The sequence below is a fragment of the Heterodontus francisci genome, chromosome 2 (assembly GCF_036365525.1).
Source record: "Heterodontus francisci isolate sHetFra1 chromosome 2, sHetFra1.hap1, whole genome shotgun sequence".
NCBI classification, from domain to species: domain Eukaryota; kingdom Metazoa; phylum Chordata; class Chondrichthyes; order Heterodontiformes; family Heterodontidae; genus Heterodontus; species Heterodontus francisci.
The window spans coordinates 125104534-125122190 of NC_090372.1; the positions used below are offsets into that span (position 1 = coordinate 125104534).

At 42.6% G+C, this 17657-nt stretch overlaps 1 protein-coding gene across 1 annotated transcript in view; it reads right to left on the reverse strand.

Moving 5' to 3' along the window:
* The window catches only part of LOC137346653 (uncharacterized), a 132073-nt gene that overhangs the window by 91569 nt on the left and 22847 nt on the right, over positions 1-17657 (reverse strand). The window contains exon 5 of the mRNA XM_068010300.1: positions 9756-9809. Coding sequence (XP_067866401.1) covers positions 9756-9809 — 54 coding nt within the window. The remainder of the gene's footprint in view (positions 1-9755; positions 9810-17657) is intronic.

The following is a 17657-nucleotide window of genomic DNA, read 5'->3' on the forward strand; positions in this document are numbered from 1 at the left end:
AAGACTTGCAGGTTGATAGGTAAATTGGCCATTAGCAATTGCCCCTAGTATAGGTAGGTGGTAGGAAAATATAGGGACAGGTGGGGTTGTGGTAGGAATATGGAATTAGTGTAGGATTAGAATAAATGGGTGGTTGATGGTTGGCACAGATTCGGTGGGCCGAAGGGCCTGTTTCAGTGCTGTATCTCTAAACTAAAACCCATAACTAAAAAAGGATATATAAAGAGCAAGAGGGTAACCAGGGAAAGGGTTGGCCCACTCAAGGACAGAGATGGGAATCTATGCGTGGAGCCAGAGGAAATGGGAGATGTGCTAAATGAGTATTCACCAAGGAGAAGGACTTGGTGGATGATGAGCCTAGGGAAGGGAGTGCAGATAGTCTCAGTCATCTCATTATCAAAAAGGAGGTGGTGTTGGGTGTCTTGCAAAGCATTAAGGTAGATAAATCCCCAAGGCCTGATGGGATCTACCCCAGAATACTGAGGGAGGCAAGGGAAAAAATTGCTGGGGCCTTGACAGAAATCAGTCCCAGAGGACTGGAGAATAGCCAATGTTGTTCCTTTGTTTAAGAAGGGTAGCATGGATAATCCAGGAAATTATAGGCCGGTGAGCCTTACGTCAGTGGTAGGGAAACTATTAGAGAGGATTCTTCGGGACAGGATTTACTCCCATTTGGAAACAAATAAACTTATTAGCGAGAGACAGCATGGTTTTGTGAAGGGGAGGTCGTGTCTTACTAATTTGATTGAGTTTTTTGAGGAAGTGACTAAGATGAATGATGAGGGAAGGGCGGTGGATGTTGTCTATATGGACTTTAGTAAAGCCTTTGACAAGGTCCCGCATGGCAGACTGGTGCAAAAGGTGAAGTCACACGGGATCAGAGGTGAGCTGGCAAGAGGGATACAGAACTGGCTCGGTCATAGAAGACAGAGGGTATCAGTGGATGGGTGTTTTTCTGAATGGAGGGATGTGACTAGTGGTGTTCCGCAGGGATCAGTGCTGGGACCTTTGCTGTTTGTAGTATATATAAATGATTTGGAGGAAAATGTAGCTGGTCTGATTAGTAAGTTTGCGGACGACACAAAAGGTTGGTGGAGTTGCGGATAATGCTGAGGATTATCAGAGGATACAGCAGGATATAGATCGGTTAGAGACTTGGGCGCAGAAATGGCAGATGGAGTTTAATCCGGACAAATGTGAGGTAATGCATTTTGGAAGGTCTAATGCAGGTGGGAAGTATACAGTAAATGGCAGAACCCTTCGGAGTATTGACAGGCAGGGAGATCTGGGCGTACAGGTCCACAGGTCACTGAAAGTGGCAACGCAGGTGGATAAGGTAGTCAAGAAGGCATTCGGCATGCTTGCCTACATCGGTCGGGGCATAGAGTATAAAAATTGGCAAGTCATGTTGCAGCTGTACAGAACCTTAGTTCGGCCACATTTAGAATACTGCATGCAATTCTGGTCGCCACACTACCAGAAGAACGTGGAGGCTTTGGAGAGGGTACAGAGTAAGTTTACCAGGATGTTGCCGGGTCTGGAGGGCATTAGCTATGAGGAGAGGTTGGATAAACTCAGATTGTTTTCACTGGAACGACGGAGGTGGAGGGGCGACATGATAGAGGTTTACAAAGTTATAAGTGGCATGGACAGAGTGGATAGTCAGAAGCTTTTTCCCAGGGTGGAAGAGTCAGTTACTAGGGGACATAGGTTTAAGGTGCGAGGGGCAAAGTTTAGAGGGGATGTGCGAGGCAAGTTTTTTTTTTTTATACACAGAGGGTGGTGAGTGCCTGGAACTTGCTGCCAGGGGAGGTGGTGGAAGCAGATACGATAGCGACGTTTAAGAGACATCTTGACAAATATATGAATAGGAAGGGAATAGAGGAATATGGGCCCCGGAAGTGCAGAAGGTGTTAGTTTAGGCAGGCATCAAGATCGGCGCAGGCTTGGAGGGCCGAATGGCCTGTTCCTGTGCTGTACTGTTCTTTGTTCTTGAGCAGGGCCTTTGAGGGATCATAAGGGTAACCTGTGTGTGGAAGATGTTGGTATGGTTCTTAATGAATACTCTGTCTGTTTTCACAAGAGAGGGGGATGATACAGCCAGTGTAAGCAGGGAGGAGGAGTGTGAAATATTATATGACGTTAACATAGTAGAAGAGAAAGGATTAAAGGGGTTTAACATCTTTTTAAGTGGATATATCCCCAAGCCCAGACGAAATGTTTCCTAAGCTGTTAAGGGAAGCAACAGAAGAAATAGTGCAGGCTCTGACCATCATGTTCCAAACCTCTCTAGCTATATGTGCCGTGCCTGAGGACTGGAGGATAGCTAACATTGTACCATTGTTTAAAAGAGAAAAAGGAATAAAAAGGGAAAAAGGGATAGACTGAGAATTACAGGTCAGGCAGCTAACCTTGGTGGTGGGAAAATTAATGGAAAAAATTCTGAGGGACAGGATAAATCTTCATTTAGAAAGTTATAGATTAATCAAAGACAGTCAGCAAGGATTTGTTAAAGGGCAGGTTGTGTTAAGAGCGCATGGATGAATTACAACAATTGTTCCTTCCTGTTTTATTTTTGCACCAGACAGGAATGGTGGCTCAACCGTGGCTCACATAAGAAATTAGGGATAGTATTAGATCCAAGGAGAAGAAATATAAAATGGTCAGAACAAGCAGCAAACCTGAGGATTGGGAGCAGTTTAGAATTCAGCAAAGGAGGACAAAGGGATTGATTAAGAAGGGGAAAATAGAGGATGAGAGTAAGCTTGCAGAGAACATAAAAACTGACTGTAAAAGCTTCTATTGATAAGTGAAGAGAAAAAAGATTAGTGAAGACAAATGTGGGTCCCTTACAGTCAGAAACAGGGGAATTTATAATGGGAAATAAAGAAATGGCAGACCAATTAAATACATACTTTGGTTCTGTCTTCACAAAGGAGGACACAAATTACCTCCCAGAAATGTTGGGCAACGTGGGGTTTAGCGAGAAGGAGGAACTATATGAAATCAGTATTAGTAGGGAAATGATGTTAGGGAAATTCATGGGATTGAAGGCCGATAAATCCCCAGGGCCTGATAATCTACATCCCAGAGTACTTAAGGAAGCGGCCCTTGAAATAGTAGATGCATTGCTAGCCATTTTTCAAAATTCTATAGACTCTGGAACAGTTCCAACAGATTGAAGGGCAGCTAATGCAACCCCACTATTTAAAAAAGGAGGCAGAGAGAAAACAGGGAATTATAGACCGGTTAGCCTGACATCAGTAGTGGGGAAAATGCTAGAGTCCATTATAAAAGATGTAACAGCAGAGCACCTGGAAAACAATGACATGATCGGACAAAGTCAACATGGATTTACGAAAGGGAAATCATGCTTGACAAATCTACTGGAATTTTTTTGAGGATGTAACAAGTAGAATATATAAGGGAGAACCAGTGCATGCGGTGTATTTGGACCTGCAGAAGGCTTGTCATCAGGTCCCACCTAAGAAATTAGTGTGCAAAATTAAAACACATGGGATTGGGGGTAAGGTACTGACACGGATAGAGAACTAGTTGGCAGATAGGAAACAAAGTAGGAATAAATGGGGTCTTTATCAGAGTGGTAGGCAGTGACTAGTGGGGTACTGCAGGGATCAGTGCTAGGACCCCAGTTATTCACAATGTATATTAATGATATAGATGAGGGAATTAAATGTAATATATCCATGTTTGCAGACGACACAAAGCTGGGTGGGAGTGTGAGCTGTGAGGAGGATGCAGAAAAGCTCCAGTGTGATTTGGACAGGTTGAGTGAGTGGGTAAATACATGGCAGATGCAGTATAATGTGGATAAATGTAAGGTTAGCCACTTTGGTGGCAAAAAACAGAAAGGCAGATTATCTGAACGGCGATAGATTGGGAAAGGGGGAGGTGCAGCGAGACCTGGGTGTCCTTGTGCACCAGTCTCTGAAAGTAAGCATGCAGGTGCAGCTGGCAGTTGTGGGGACAGAACAATGGGGACATTTAAAGTGAGCTAATCAATTAATTATAGACTACTAACAAACTGGCCTCAGAGCTGCAGAGACAGCTTATCAGAAATAATAAAATAACTTCAGGGCTGCAGAGAAAGCTTATCAGCAGAAACAGACTAACAAGCAGAAACTAACAGGACAGCTGCAGACTGCTTAATAATAGCCTATTGTAGAACAATCAGCTTAACGGTCCAAGGAGATAGGGGGATGAGAAACTGCTGGAGTAAGAAGGTGAAGCAAATTGACAAGGCAGTACCCCAATCAGGTCCCGACACCAAGAAACTGCAGGCGTTTGTAGACCAATTGGGAACAGAAAGGGGGTGTCACTGATTTGTATGAAGAACTATGAAAGGCTTGATTTCCCTGCGCAGGCAGGTGTGTGCATGTTCGCTTTGCTGATGATGTAACCATTACGTACCGCAATAAACTTTCTTTAAAGCTACAGTCGGACTTCGTCTCTCTTTGTGCAATTAATGAGATCCAACACAGTTAAGAAGGCAAATAGTATGTTGGCCTGCATAGAGAGAGGATTTGAGTACAGGAGCAAGGATGGCTTGCTGCAATTATACAAGGCCTTGGTGAGACCACATCTGGCGTATTGTGTGCAGTTTTGGTCTCATCAGAAGGAGGATGTTCTTGCTATGGAGGGAGTGCAGCGAAGGTTCACCAGACTTGATTCCTGGGATGGCAGGACTGACGTATAAAGAAACACTGGGTCTATTCGGCTTGTATTCGCTCGAGTTTAGAAGAATGAGAGGGGATCTCATAGAAACCTACAAAATTCTAACAGGACTGGACAGACTAGATGCAGGGAGGATGTTCCCGATGGTGGGACAGTCCAAGACCAGGGGTCACAATCTGAGGATAAGCGGTAAGCCATTTAGGACGGAGATGAGGAGGGATTTCTTCACCCAGAGAGTGGTGAACCTGTGGAATTCTCTACTACAGAAAGCAGTTGAGACCAAATCATTAAATATACTCAAGAAAGAGTTAGATATAGTTCTTACGGCTAAAGGAATCAAGGGATACGGGGAGAAAGTGGGAACAGGGTACTGAGTCTGGACCATTAGGCATGATCGTATTGCATGGCGGTGCAGGCACGAAGGGCCGAATGGCCTACTCCTATTTTCTATGCGTCTGACTAACATGGTTGAATTGTTTGAGGAGCTAACAAGGAGGATCGATGAGGGTAATGCATTTGACGTAATCTACATGGATTTTAGCAAGGCTTCTGATAAGGTCCCACATGGCAGACTGGTCATGGAAGTAAAAGTCCATGGGATCCAAGACAAAGTAGCAAGCGGGATCCAAAACTGGTTCAGTGGCAGGAAGCAAAGGGTAATGGTCGATAGGTGGCTTTGTGACTGGAAGGCCGTTTCTAGTGGGGTTCTGCATGGCTCAGTACTGGGTCCCTTGCTTTTTGTGGTATATATCAATAATTTAGACTTTAATGTTGGAGGTATGATTTAGAAGTTTGCAGATGATACAAAAATTGGCTTAGTTGATAATGAAGAAGAAAGCTGTAAACTGCAGGACGATATCAATGGATTAGTCAGATGGATGGAGCAGTGTCAAAGTGTGAGATAATGCATTTGGGGAAGGCTAACAAGGCAAGGAAATACACAATAAGTGGCAGAATAGGGAGAAGTATAGAGAAACTGAGGGACCTTGGAGAGTATGTCCATACATCCCTGAAGGTGGCTGGGCAAGTAGATGAAGGTGGCCAAGGCAGCATATGCAGGGCTCTCCAAACACTTCCTTAGGGAAAGCTACTTCTGATAAATGAGAATGATCATACTTAAATATATGGATAGATAAATAAAAACTAAGTATGTTATAATATATTTAAAATGAAAGGAAACTGATCTTAACTTTATTTGCCTGTGATACTTGACACTGCATGCTGTCCATCAGTCCTGGTGAAATTCAGCTTGCAACTGGAGAGGGCAACCCTGATGGAGTCATTCAGATCCGAAATTTGATAAAGCTCACGTCAGAAAAAGGTTGACTCGCAGAAGATATGTGGAACCAAACAACGAAGCCACCATCATTGCTGCACCTCTCCATATCCACAAGACCCCAGAAATCAGTTTTGCAGATTTCAACTGAAAGTCATTTTGAAGATAATAATCTTCATTTCCAAATCAGCACAATCCAGGTTAAACAGCGAGCTCACTTGTTCAGAAATGTCACTTACATCCACTTCCATAAAGGGGTTTGAAGTAAACATCACAGATGGCTCCAGCTGCTTAAAGTCATGAAATCTGTCGTTGAATTCTTGGCCAAGCCTGGTCAAGAGATCACTGTACTTGCTGGCGTCCAGAAGCTCAGCAACAGCTTCATTTTCTGTCAGCATTTGGAGCACAGATGGAAAGTGCTGCATTTTCTTTTTCTGCAATTGTTGCGCCCAAAAGTTCAGTTTCAATTTGAAAGCTTTCACTGCACTTATCACATCGGCAATTGTTTTTCCTGCAATTCACAGTTCAGGCTGCTTAACTTCTGTCACGGCTGTTAGAAATGCCAAGTCAAGCAGCCACACACCGTCTTATATTTGGGTGGTACTTTCATTCCTAGACTTCAGGAAAACTTCAATTTCTGATGAAGGAAAGAAATCAATGCAGCACTTTCCCTCTGCTAAACCACTGGATTTCAGTGTGCAGCAAAAGATCACCATACTCAGATAGTAATTCATCAAGAAGTAACTTGAACTGACTGTGTAGTAAGGCCCTTGCATGAACCGAATTGATAATTTTCACAATGGAAGTCAGAACATGATTAAATACCATTACTTTTCTGCAAATGGTCTGTTGAATGATAGTGGTAGTTCAACAAATGAGGGAAAAAAAATCGGGGTCTGCTTTGCAACTCACGGTGAAACCAACATGACACCCAGTCATCAGTTGTTACTGACATTAGCTTCTTGATTGGCACATTCTTCTTTATAAATAATTCTTAATCTGAGTGCAGATAGCAACTCCTCAAGTCGTGACTTTCAAAGGCAACAATATCAAAAATTCCTCTTTAATGGTGAAGTCTTCAAACACACTATTTGAACGAACACAGCCAGCTGGGCAGTGTCACTGGAGTCATCCGATTCATCACACTGAATGGAGAACCACTGACAAGTACTTAAATCTCTCGCTAACTGTTCCGCAACGTCTGCAGATAATGCCGATAGCCTTCTTGGCACGGTGTTTACCCCGAACTGCACGTCGTAAATGGCAGACATAATTTCTGGCTTGTTTTCGAATTCTCTAAATAACAATTCGGCCATAACTGTCATCGCGTTCTTTACCATTGCAGAGTCTGAAAATGCTGCCTTGGTTTTGGTTAAAAGGGTGAGCAACTTGAAGATACCTCTGTTGGCACAATAGCTTTCTTCACTGGTTTAGTTAGAAACGACTGCTGTCTCTGCAATTGCCTTTCGTATACTTTATTTGTGCATAGACTGATGCCTGCAGGAAAATTTCTCTCAAAATCCTTGTGTACCATTGCAAAGTGCCACTCCACATTGCTCTCAGACTGCAACTGCCACACCAGATTAGACAGATACACTAGTCTTTAATGCATGCCAACAACAAAAAAAAAATTCTCCCACTCTTGGTGAAAATAGTATGTCTTGTGTCTTTTTTTGGACAGGCCTGCCTCAACACCCACGATTCGTGTCATCCTCATCGTCACTCACTCATCAGTTGCTCTTTTCCCTCCTCACTGCTCTGTTGCCACTCACTCTTTTCCCCTTCTCGCTGATCGCTCTTTCCCCCTCCTTGCTGCACCGCTTGACCTCACCACTCGCCTTCACCACTGGACACGCCGCGTTGTGACATCACCACAGATGTGCATATTAACGATGGTAAATGTGGATAATGTGGGCAATCTGACTACATTGGGATCTACTCAAAAAGACTGTCGCAAGCTACTGGTAGCTCACGATCGACGTGTTGCCAACCCCTGGCATACGGAATACTTGCCTTTATGCACTGAGGCATAGAATAAGACAAAGGAGGTTATGCTGGAATTGTATAAAACACTGGTTAGGCCATAGCTGGAGTACTGCATGCAGTTCTGGTCACTGAACTATAAGAAAGATGTGATTGCACTAGAGAGAGTACAGAGGAGATTTACAAGGATGTAGTTACGCATAAAAGATTAGACAGGCTTGGGTCATTTTCTTTGGAAAAGAGGAGGCTGAGGGGAGACAAAATTGAAGTGTATAAAATTATGAGGGGTCTAGACAGAGCATATCAGAAGGCCCTATTCCCCTTTGTCCGAGAGGTCCATAACCATGGAGGCAAAGATTTAAGGCGAGAGGTAGGACGTATCGAGGGGATTCAAGGGGAAACCTTTTTCCACCCAAAGGGTGGTAAGAATCTGGAACTCATTGCCTGAAAGGATGGTAAAGGCAGAAACCCTCATAACATTTAAAAAGTCGTTGGATATGCACTTGAAGAGCCGTAACCTGCAAGGCTCTGGATCAAGAGCTGGCAAGTGGGATGAGGCTGGATGGTTTCCGATCGCCCTGCAGAGACATAAATGGGCCAAATGGCCTGTCCCTGTTGTAAATTTCTGTGATTCTATAAGTTTCTTTTCACACTCCCCTTTTCTGATTTTTACGATCGGTTTTATCACTCTTCGCCGTTCTTCGTATCTTTCCCATTTGGCAGGATCTGTGCTTTTTTTTTTAAAAAAGCACATTTTTCTCCTTTAATTTAATGTTGCCTCTTACCTCTTGAGTTGTCCGTGGCTGTTTTTTCCCCCCAAGTGAAGCTTTTGTCTCTGAGGACAAGCTAGGTCTGCATCACAAAATTCTTTTTGAACACTGATCTTGTGTCATTTTACCCACTTGACAGATTTTTCCAGTTTACTGCAGACAGTGTCTCATTCCATTGAAGTCAGCCATATGTAAATCTAGAACCTCAGTAGCTGTTTTATGTTTCTCCCTTTCAAACACCATACTGACCTTGATCATATTATGATTGCTATTAGACAAATGTTCACGCACCCTAACTAAATCTGGTTCATTACTAAATCCAATATGGCATGACCTCTGCTGGCTCTACAACATAGCTCTGCAGACAACTATCATGGACACACAAGACATTCACTACCTTTATGACCTGTGCTAGTCTGCTTATCCCAATCTATATGAAATTTAAAACCCATTAAAACCATTCTGCCGTTACTCCAGGCTTGTCGAATCTCAGCATTTACGCAACCACTTCACAGCTACCACGGGGCCTTTACACAACTTCATCATCTAAAGTTCTTTTTTATTTCTTAATTATACCCATAAAGTCTCCACTGCCTGTTTACCTCCCATTATAGTCCATCATTGAAGAGATTTCATCCTGATTCACTCATACTATTGCTCCTCTAACATTTCCCCATCTTTCCTGTAGACCTAACAACCTGGTATATTTAATGCCCAGTCCTGACTGTCTGGCAGCCACATCTCAGGACTAGATATGTCATATCTTCCAGGCTGAATTTGCACTTACTATTCATTCAATTTGTTCTGTATACTCAGTGCATTTGTATAAAGAAAACCTACCACACCACCAAATTGTACTTTTGCTCTAACGTTTTACTCACACGCTTATTTCTCTCTCCTGGTTTAATTATTCTACATCTTTAATGAATAACACAAGAAGAAAATAATAGGAATGAATCTGGAACAATGACACAGTTATCGAACATGTTTTACCACAAATCCACAAGAAATAGGGAACAAAAAAAAAATACCAGAGTTAAAGGCCTTGGCCCCCGGGCTTTTGTACTGTCCTTTTGGTCCAGGAACTGAGAAACAGAATACAAAATTAGGAACAATACACAACTGAATTTATCACTAACATATATTTAAATCATAATATCCCCTGCAAATAGGAAAAAAAAAAACTTAACAGTTCTGGCTCGCGTTTTGTGCATCCAATATGTGGAAAATGTTGCATATTTGTCAGCCCATTCTTCCACTGTACGTCACCCTAAAAATGTCTTTAAATAAATCAATTGAGGATTAGGTACAGTGCACCATATTTTATGCGCTCACTCATGCCATCCTCAACACAAAAATACTTGGGATTTTTTTAAAATGCTGCTCTACACCAAGTTAAGAAAAAGCATTTGCTAAGAAAAATACTATGTTCAGATCCTGGTCATAATTTCCAATTGTTAATTCTCCCTAAGCTTCTATTAAAAAGTAAATCTAAATTCTGGACAACCATTTGCAGCGCTCCTATCCTATAGGAGAAATCTAAATAATTCATATAGCAGTTGGAGAATGTTTGGAATTGGCTACAATTGCGTCCAAAGCCTTTAGTTCTTTTAAGAGGGAGTTGGACGAACATGGTCAAGAAAATTCAACTGAAGAATTTGGTTAGTAAACTGTACATTCTGTTCTGAACTCTAGGACTGACCAGATGCATTTTGTTAAATGTGGTCAGTTGTTACAAATTTTAGGCCTGTTCTTGGCATTTACCTGGATGCCTGGTCCAGCATCACCAGTCAATCCTACAAGTAAACCCTGCGTCATCTACAAACTGGAGAGTTCAACTATTTCCCAATATAAAGCTTAGCTATATTGTATGCCTGTTGGAAACACCAATACCCTTCGCTGAGTACACTGAAAAGTGAGATCTTACACAGGGGGGGGGGGGGGGGGGGGGGTGGAAAGAGAAGAAGAGCACGCAGCACATGGTTAAGGTCTGGAAGGCTGTGCCCGGGAGTGTGGTGGAGGCAGGTTCAACTGAACCCTCTAAAAAGGGAATTGGACCGTTAGATGAAAATGGAAGAATGTGCGGGGAGGAAGCAGGGGAAAGGCACTAAGTAAATTGCTCTTTTGGAGAGCTGATGTAGACACAATGGGCCAAATGGCCTCTTTCTGTGCTTTTATAATTCTGTGAAAGAGGAGAGAGAAAAAAAAAGGGGAGAACATTTCAGGTGGGTGATCTTTCATCAGAAGTCACTTGAGTATTTCTAGCATTCTTGGTTTATATTTCAGATCTCCAGCGTACACATTACTTGCTTTTGTAAATAACCAGTTTGTTTATTTACCATGAGAAATAAAAATTCAATTGATCTTCCATCATCCCTCATACCAACGAAACAATAAAATCTGACTGCACAAAAGGAGACAGGTGAACTGGACCTGGTGTAAATTAAGATACAGGCAGCTGCTGGTCAAGCAACTTCCTGATTCTGCAATTCTCATCCGCGTTTTCAATTTCTTCCATTGCCTTGCCCCCTCCTGGTCTCTAATCTCCTCCAAGCCCCACAACTCAGATATCTGCGTTCATCTATTTCTGGCCTCTTGAGCAGCCCTGCTTTTAACCGCTCCACCATTGTTGGCTGCACTTCCAGCTGCCTAAGCCCCAAGCTTGAATTCCCTCCCAACACGTCTTTGCCCCTCTAACTCAGTTTCCTCCTTTAAGACACTCCCTACATTCTGTCTCTTTGACCAAGCCTTTGGTCATGTGGCCTCATCTGTGCGTCTTGGTGTCATTTTGTTTTATAACGCTCCTATGAAGCACCTGGATACATTTTATACATTAAAGGTGCTATAAAAAGACAAGTTATTATTGATCTTTCATGCAGGTCCAACTCATTTTATAAGTCAACAATCTCTTTAGTGACTAACACAAAGCTTAGAAAGCACGTCCTCCATGTCTCACCCTTGACTGTTTCAGACTCCAATACTGGACACCTCCATCAGCTCAATATGTTTAAGATTGGCTTGCTGAGCTGCCAAACTTAACACATGAATGAGAGAGGACACACTTCTCCCATCACCTTGGTGTAAAAGTTAAGCCAATTACATTCTCTGTTTAGACAGACTCCAATGTACATTCGAATGGAAACCATTCTAACATTAAATAGTGCAAACAGCTCTAGGATGACTCAATGTCAAAACAATATGGTATGTGAGCATTTACAATTATGAGATGGTTGATTTGCCTGACATTCTATCCAATTTGTACTGAACAATACCACCCGATAACCTGTTCTCTGGGAATTGAACTGAAGTCAATCTTCTCAACAGCTTCAATACAAAACTGAAACAAAATCCATTCCAGACCAAATGGGTAAAAATCTCAAATGCTACACTGGTTCCACACATTCCCATTTTGGTTGCAGAGTCAGGCTCTCTTCAAATGTAAATAAATTCAAACTGGGCCACACAAGCAAGACACATTTGAAGAAAGATACTCAGGCGTGACTCCAAGATCGTTGAAGATCAAGAGAAAGTTCCTTTAGGATTAAAATATTCATAGGTGGGAGTATGATTAAAAGGTACAATCGTTAAATCCCTCACATCACACATAGATATCTATCTTATTTTGGTATTCCAAGTGGTGGAACATTGGCTTCTGACCACAAAATGCCCACTGAATTTTCAATCTTGGGAAGGTGCAAAAAGAGGGGAAAAAAGTGCCAATCACGGACATCTCCAGGTAGGTGTTATTTCAACTGCGGTAAAGAGGCAGGAATAGGTTGTATGCCTTGCCAGTTGAACAGATGATGGAAAATAAATAGACTAGTAGAAAGTACCAGTTGAGAAATTCAAGTAACTCTATAGATACTCCCAAGTTTCACTGGATTAATTTCAGAGTCAAAAACAACCTGCATTTAAGTAACACCATTAACATAAGGAAATATTCCAAGGTGCTTGATAGCTGAGGGACTAAACAGTTAAAGCACAGCTGCCAATGGTGGGGTGAAGGAAGTGAGGCCCGAGTTGGAGCAATTAAGAATTCTTGGGGGTTGGAGGAGGTGATAAAGATAAAGAGGGGCAAGGCCACCCAGAGGCTGGGAGCCAATGTAGCTCAATGAATATGGGTAATGGATGAACAGGACTTGGTGCAGGTTAGTGTGTGGATATCAGAAAATGGGAGGCTGGCCAGGAGAGCCCTGAAATAGTTGAGTGCTTATAACAAAACCATGGATGGAGATTTAAGCACCAGATAAGCTCAGGCAGGGGCCATGTTGGCTGATGTTACAGCTGGAAGTAGGGGAGGATATGGGTGCGAAAGAGTCAGCAAGAAATTCAAAAGAAGGTTCTCCCAGATATTAAATAAGAAATTTGACAGACAGCACAACAGAATAAGTGCTGGAACTGTGGAAAGAACAAAATGGACTGTTTGCATTCTCTAACAATGTTTTTAATTTATGTCCATTACTCATCTATACATCCAGACAAGTACCAAAGTTACTGCCTGGAGATTTTAATGTAGAATAACATGTCTTTTTGTACTTTCCCAAATTTCAGATTGAAATATTGACTAAAAAAAGTAAATGTGCATATAATGCAGCCCAACCCAATAAAGACATTTTCATACTTCAGGGCCTCAACATTACATCTAAAAAAGTCTTCCTCTGAAGATTCTAAATCCCAAGAAGGATTATAATACAACTAAGAAGAGAGGTGCAATGCACATGGAACAATATAAATGATTTTGCAGGGCCTAACTAAAGTATACATTAAGGTCCAGTAGGACTATTCTGCCCACTAAGAGTTGCTTCAACAATGACAGAGCTAAGACTTCCAGTCGGACACACACAAGCAATGGACATTCTACACAAGGAATAACTGGTCTTGAGAGTATTCACATCATTCGAAACTTCAAAAGATTATATTGAAACACCATGGAGAAAATCAGCATTTGTCATGGTAGAACCTTTCTTGAGGTCTGGTGCCAAAAAATGGGATCCAACCATAGCCCAATAACAGCTAAAGTATCACTTCCTCACTTATGAAATTCAACCCCCATGAGATAAAGGCCAAGATTCCATTTGCAATTTTCTGCATAAACTCTTGGCATTGTATGCTAAAACTCTTCTGACTGTAAGCTGGAGGTGAAGGTGACAGCCAGGGGAATAGATTTAAAGAGAGATAGTTACTAATGGAGACAAGTTAGTGGCCATCTTGGCTCTGCAGGATGATCCTGGAATCATAGGGGGTTTTGGCAGAGGTCAAATAGCTTGATGTGATGTGCCCCAGATACACTGAAGTCTGTACCCCTTGGACTTGAGGGAGTGAAGATGGCAGTCATACCGGGTGACTGGCCAGGACAGGAGAGGGTGATGGTTTTGCTGTTGACAAAAGCATCAGAGATGGAGGTGAGGGCATGAGCAGACTGACAGCTTGAGAACTGTGAAGAATAGTTGAGCAGATGGGAGTTTTAAATTACAAAGTGACTTGAGGGAAATTATTTTTCAACGGGAAAACACAGAAGTGGAAGGGGATGCGTGCAGTGAGATACACAAGTACTATTGCTCCAGCTACAGCTGGACACCTGGCTGAAAATGCAGTAATCTACTAAAGAATCCTTGATTCATGGCAACAAAAGTCACACAGCTGAAAATATTAAAATGCAGATTGCTATGACATGAAATAAAGATTTCCAATCCATTAAAGCCCATAGCAGTACAGATGCTGGTTAAGTCCATGGCCAAATCTAGAAGCCATGTGGGAAAAGTAGTGACATTAAGGTAGACTATATCCAGAGCAAATAAGGAAAGAAGCCTTCTTTACTTAATATTCACCATTTTATTTGGGGTGGGGTCAACCAAGAAGAACCTATCACCACTTTTATAAGTCTCCTAGCCAAGCTGCTGATAAATCTATCTATTTGCCAGATGTAAGGTGCAAACACACACACTCCCACATGGACAGAGACCAGAAAGCAAAGAAGGGTGAAAAGGGTAGTTTAGCTATCTAAATTTGCACATGGGTAAGCTCCCCACAGCTTTTCCATTTAGGATCACCCTAGCTATTATGACACTGGCTAGCATGGTAATTTGGAGTAGAATAGTAAGAACCGCAGACACCTTCCGCCAAAACCCTTATTATGTCAGGTCTACCGCCTTGGGATCCTTAGTGACCCAGATTGGTTGGTCACATCATAGGGGTCAGGAGGGCTGACGCTCAGTGATTGACTTATTAACTTAAATGAATTTGCCACGGGTTGACTTAGTTCTGAACTTTTGTCACCAGATGCAAATTCTTACAAGCCACTTCAAACCCAAATTAACTCTGCAAACTTCACTCCTTCCCCCTCAAAATACATCAAGCAATGCCAAGCCTGGATTTTAGCATTTGCTTGGTGAAGAGCAGGTACAAAGAGCTCCTTGCAAGCAACATGGTCAACACCACAACTAACCATAACACATGCTAGTGCATTGCCACCATCCTCCAAAACACAGCTTGGGATACTGGTTGTACTAGCTGCAGAGTGTTAGGTGCTTGCCTCTCTGCAATCCATTGAGAAAGGAAGGTCTTGAATACACAAAGGTAACTTTCCAGGTAACTAACATTTGTCCCAGATTGGAGTCCCACTGGTTATACGATCACTATCTAACTTCAGTGTGCTTGAAAGCAATATACAGAGCAATATGGGATGCCAGTCATCTTGATGACCTGGGATAGTACGGTGCCTCCCTGGTGCTAGGATCAAGGATGTCACAGAGCGGCTGCAAAACATTCCGAGGGGGAGTGTGAACAGTCAGAGGTCGTGGTTCACATTGGTACCAACGACATAGGTAGAAAGAGGGATGGGTCCTGCAACAAGAATTTAGGGAGCAGATTAAAAGAACCTCAAAGGCTGTAATCTCTGGATTACTCCTGGTGCCATGAGGTCATGAGTATAGGAATAGGAGAATTGAGCAGATGAATGCATGGCTGAAGAGATGCTGCAGGAAGGAGGGCTTGAGTTTCCTGGATCACTGGGTCTGTTTCTGGCCAAGGTGGGACCTGTACAAGTCCGATGGGTTGCACCTGAACCCGAACGGGACCAAGATCCTTGCAGGGAGGTTTGCTAGTGTGCAGGGGTGGTTTAAACTAATTTGGCAGAGGGGGGGGGGGAAGGGGTGGAATACAGAGTGGAGGTACAGTAGGGGGGGTGATGCACAGCCAAATATAGAAGAGAAACTAGGTCAGTCAGGAAGGCACAGCGAAGAAGAAATGTAAAATGGCCAGAACAAGCAACAAACCTGAGGATTGGGAACAGTTTAGAGTTCAGCAAAGGAGGACAAAGGGATTGATTAAGAAGGGGAAAATAGAGGATGAGAGTAAGCTTGCAGAGAACATAAAAACTGACTGTAAAAGCTTCTATAGATAAGTGAAGAGAAAAAAGATTAGTGAAGACAAATGTGGGTCCCTTACAGTCAGAAACAGGGGAATTTATAATGGGGAACAAAGAAATGGCAGACCAATTAAATACATACTTTGGTTCTGTCTTCACAAAGGAGGACACAAATTACCTCCCAGAAATGTTGGGCAACGTGGGGTCTAATGAGAAGGAGGAACTGTATGAAATCAGTATTAGTAGGGAAATGGCGTTAAGGAAATTAATGGGATTGAAGCCGATAAATCCCCAGAGCTTGATAATCTACATCCCAGAGTACTTAAGGAAGCGGCCCTTGAAATAGTAGATGCATTGCTAGTCATTTTTCAAAATTCTATAGTCTCGAACAGTTCCAACAGATTGGAGGGTAGCTAATACACTATTTAAAAAAAGGAGGCAGAGAGAAACCAGGGAATTACAGACCGGTTAGCCTGACATCAGTAGTGGGGAAAATGCTAGAGTCCATTACAAAAGATGTAATAGCACAGCACTTGGAAAACAATGACATGATCAGACAAAGTCAACATGGATTTACGAAAGGGAAATCATGCTTGACAAATCTACTGGAACTTTTTGAGGATGTAACAAGTAGAATAGATAAGGGAGAACCTTTCAGAAGGCTTGCGATAAGGTCCCACATAAGAAATTAGTGTGCAAAATTAAAGCACATGGGATTGGGGGTAAGGTACTGACACAGATAGAGAACTGGTTGGCAGACAGGAAACAAAGAGTAGGAATAATGGGTCTTTTTCCGAGTGGCAGACAGTGACGAGTGGGGTACTGCAGGGATCAGTGCTAGGGCCCCAGTTATTCACAATATATATTGATATAGATGAGGGAATTAAATGTAATATATCTATGTTTGTAGACGACACAAAGCTGGGTGGGAGTGTGAGCTGTGAGGAGGATGCAGAAAAGCTCCAGTGTGATTTGGACAGGTTGAGTGAGTGGGTAAATACATGACAGATGCAGTATAATGTGGATAAATGTAAGGTTAGCCACTTTGGTGGCAAAAAAACAGAAAGGCAGATTATCTGAACGGCGATAGATTGGGAAAGGGGGAGGTGCAGCGAGACCTGGGTGTCCTTGTGCACCAGTCGCTGAAAGTAAGCATACAGGTGCAACAGGCGGTAAAAACGGCAAATGGTATGTTGGCCTTCATAGCGAGAGGATTCGAGTACAGGAGCAGGGATGTCTTGCTGCAATTATACAAGGCCTTGGTGAGACCACATCTGGCGTATTGTGTGCAGTTTTGGTCTCCTTATCAGAGGAAGGATGTTCTTGCTATGGAGTGCAGCAAAGGTTCACCAGACTTGATTCCTGGGATGGCAGGATTGACGTATAAAGAGACATTGGGTCGATTCGGCTTGTATTCGCTCAAGTTTAGAAGAATGAGAGGGGATCTCATAGAAACCTACAAAATTCTAACAGGACTGGACAGACTAGATGCAGGAAGGATGTTCCCGATGGTGGGACAGTCCAAGACCAGGGGTCACAATCTGAGGATAAGGGGTAAGCCATTTAG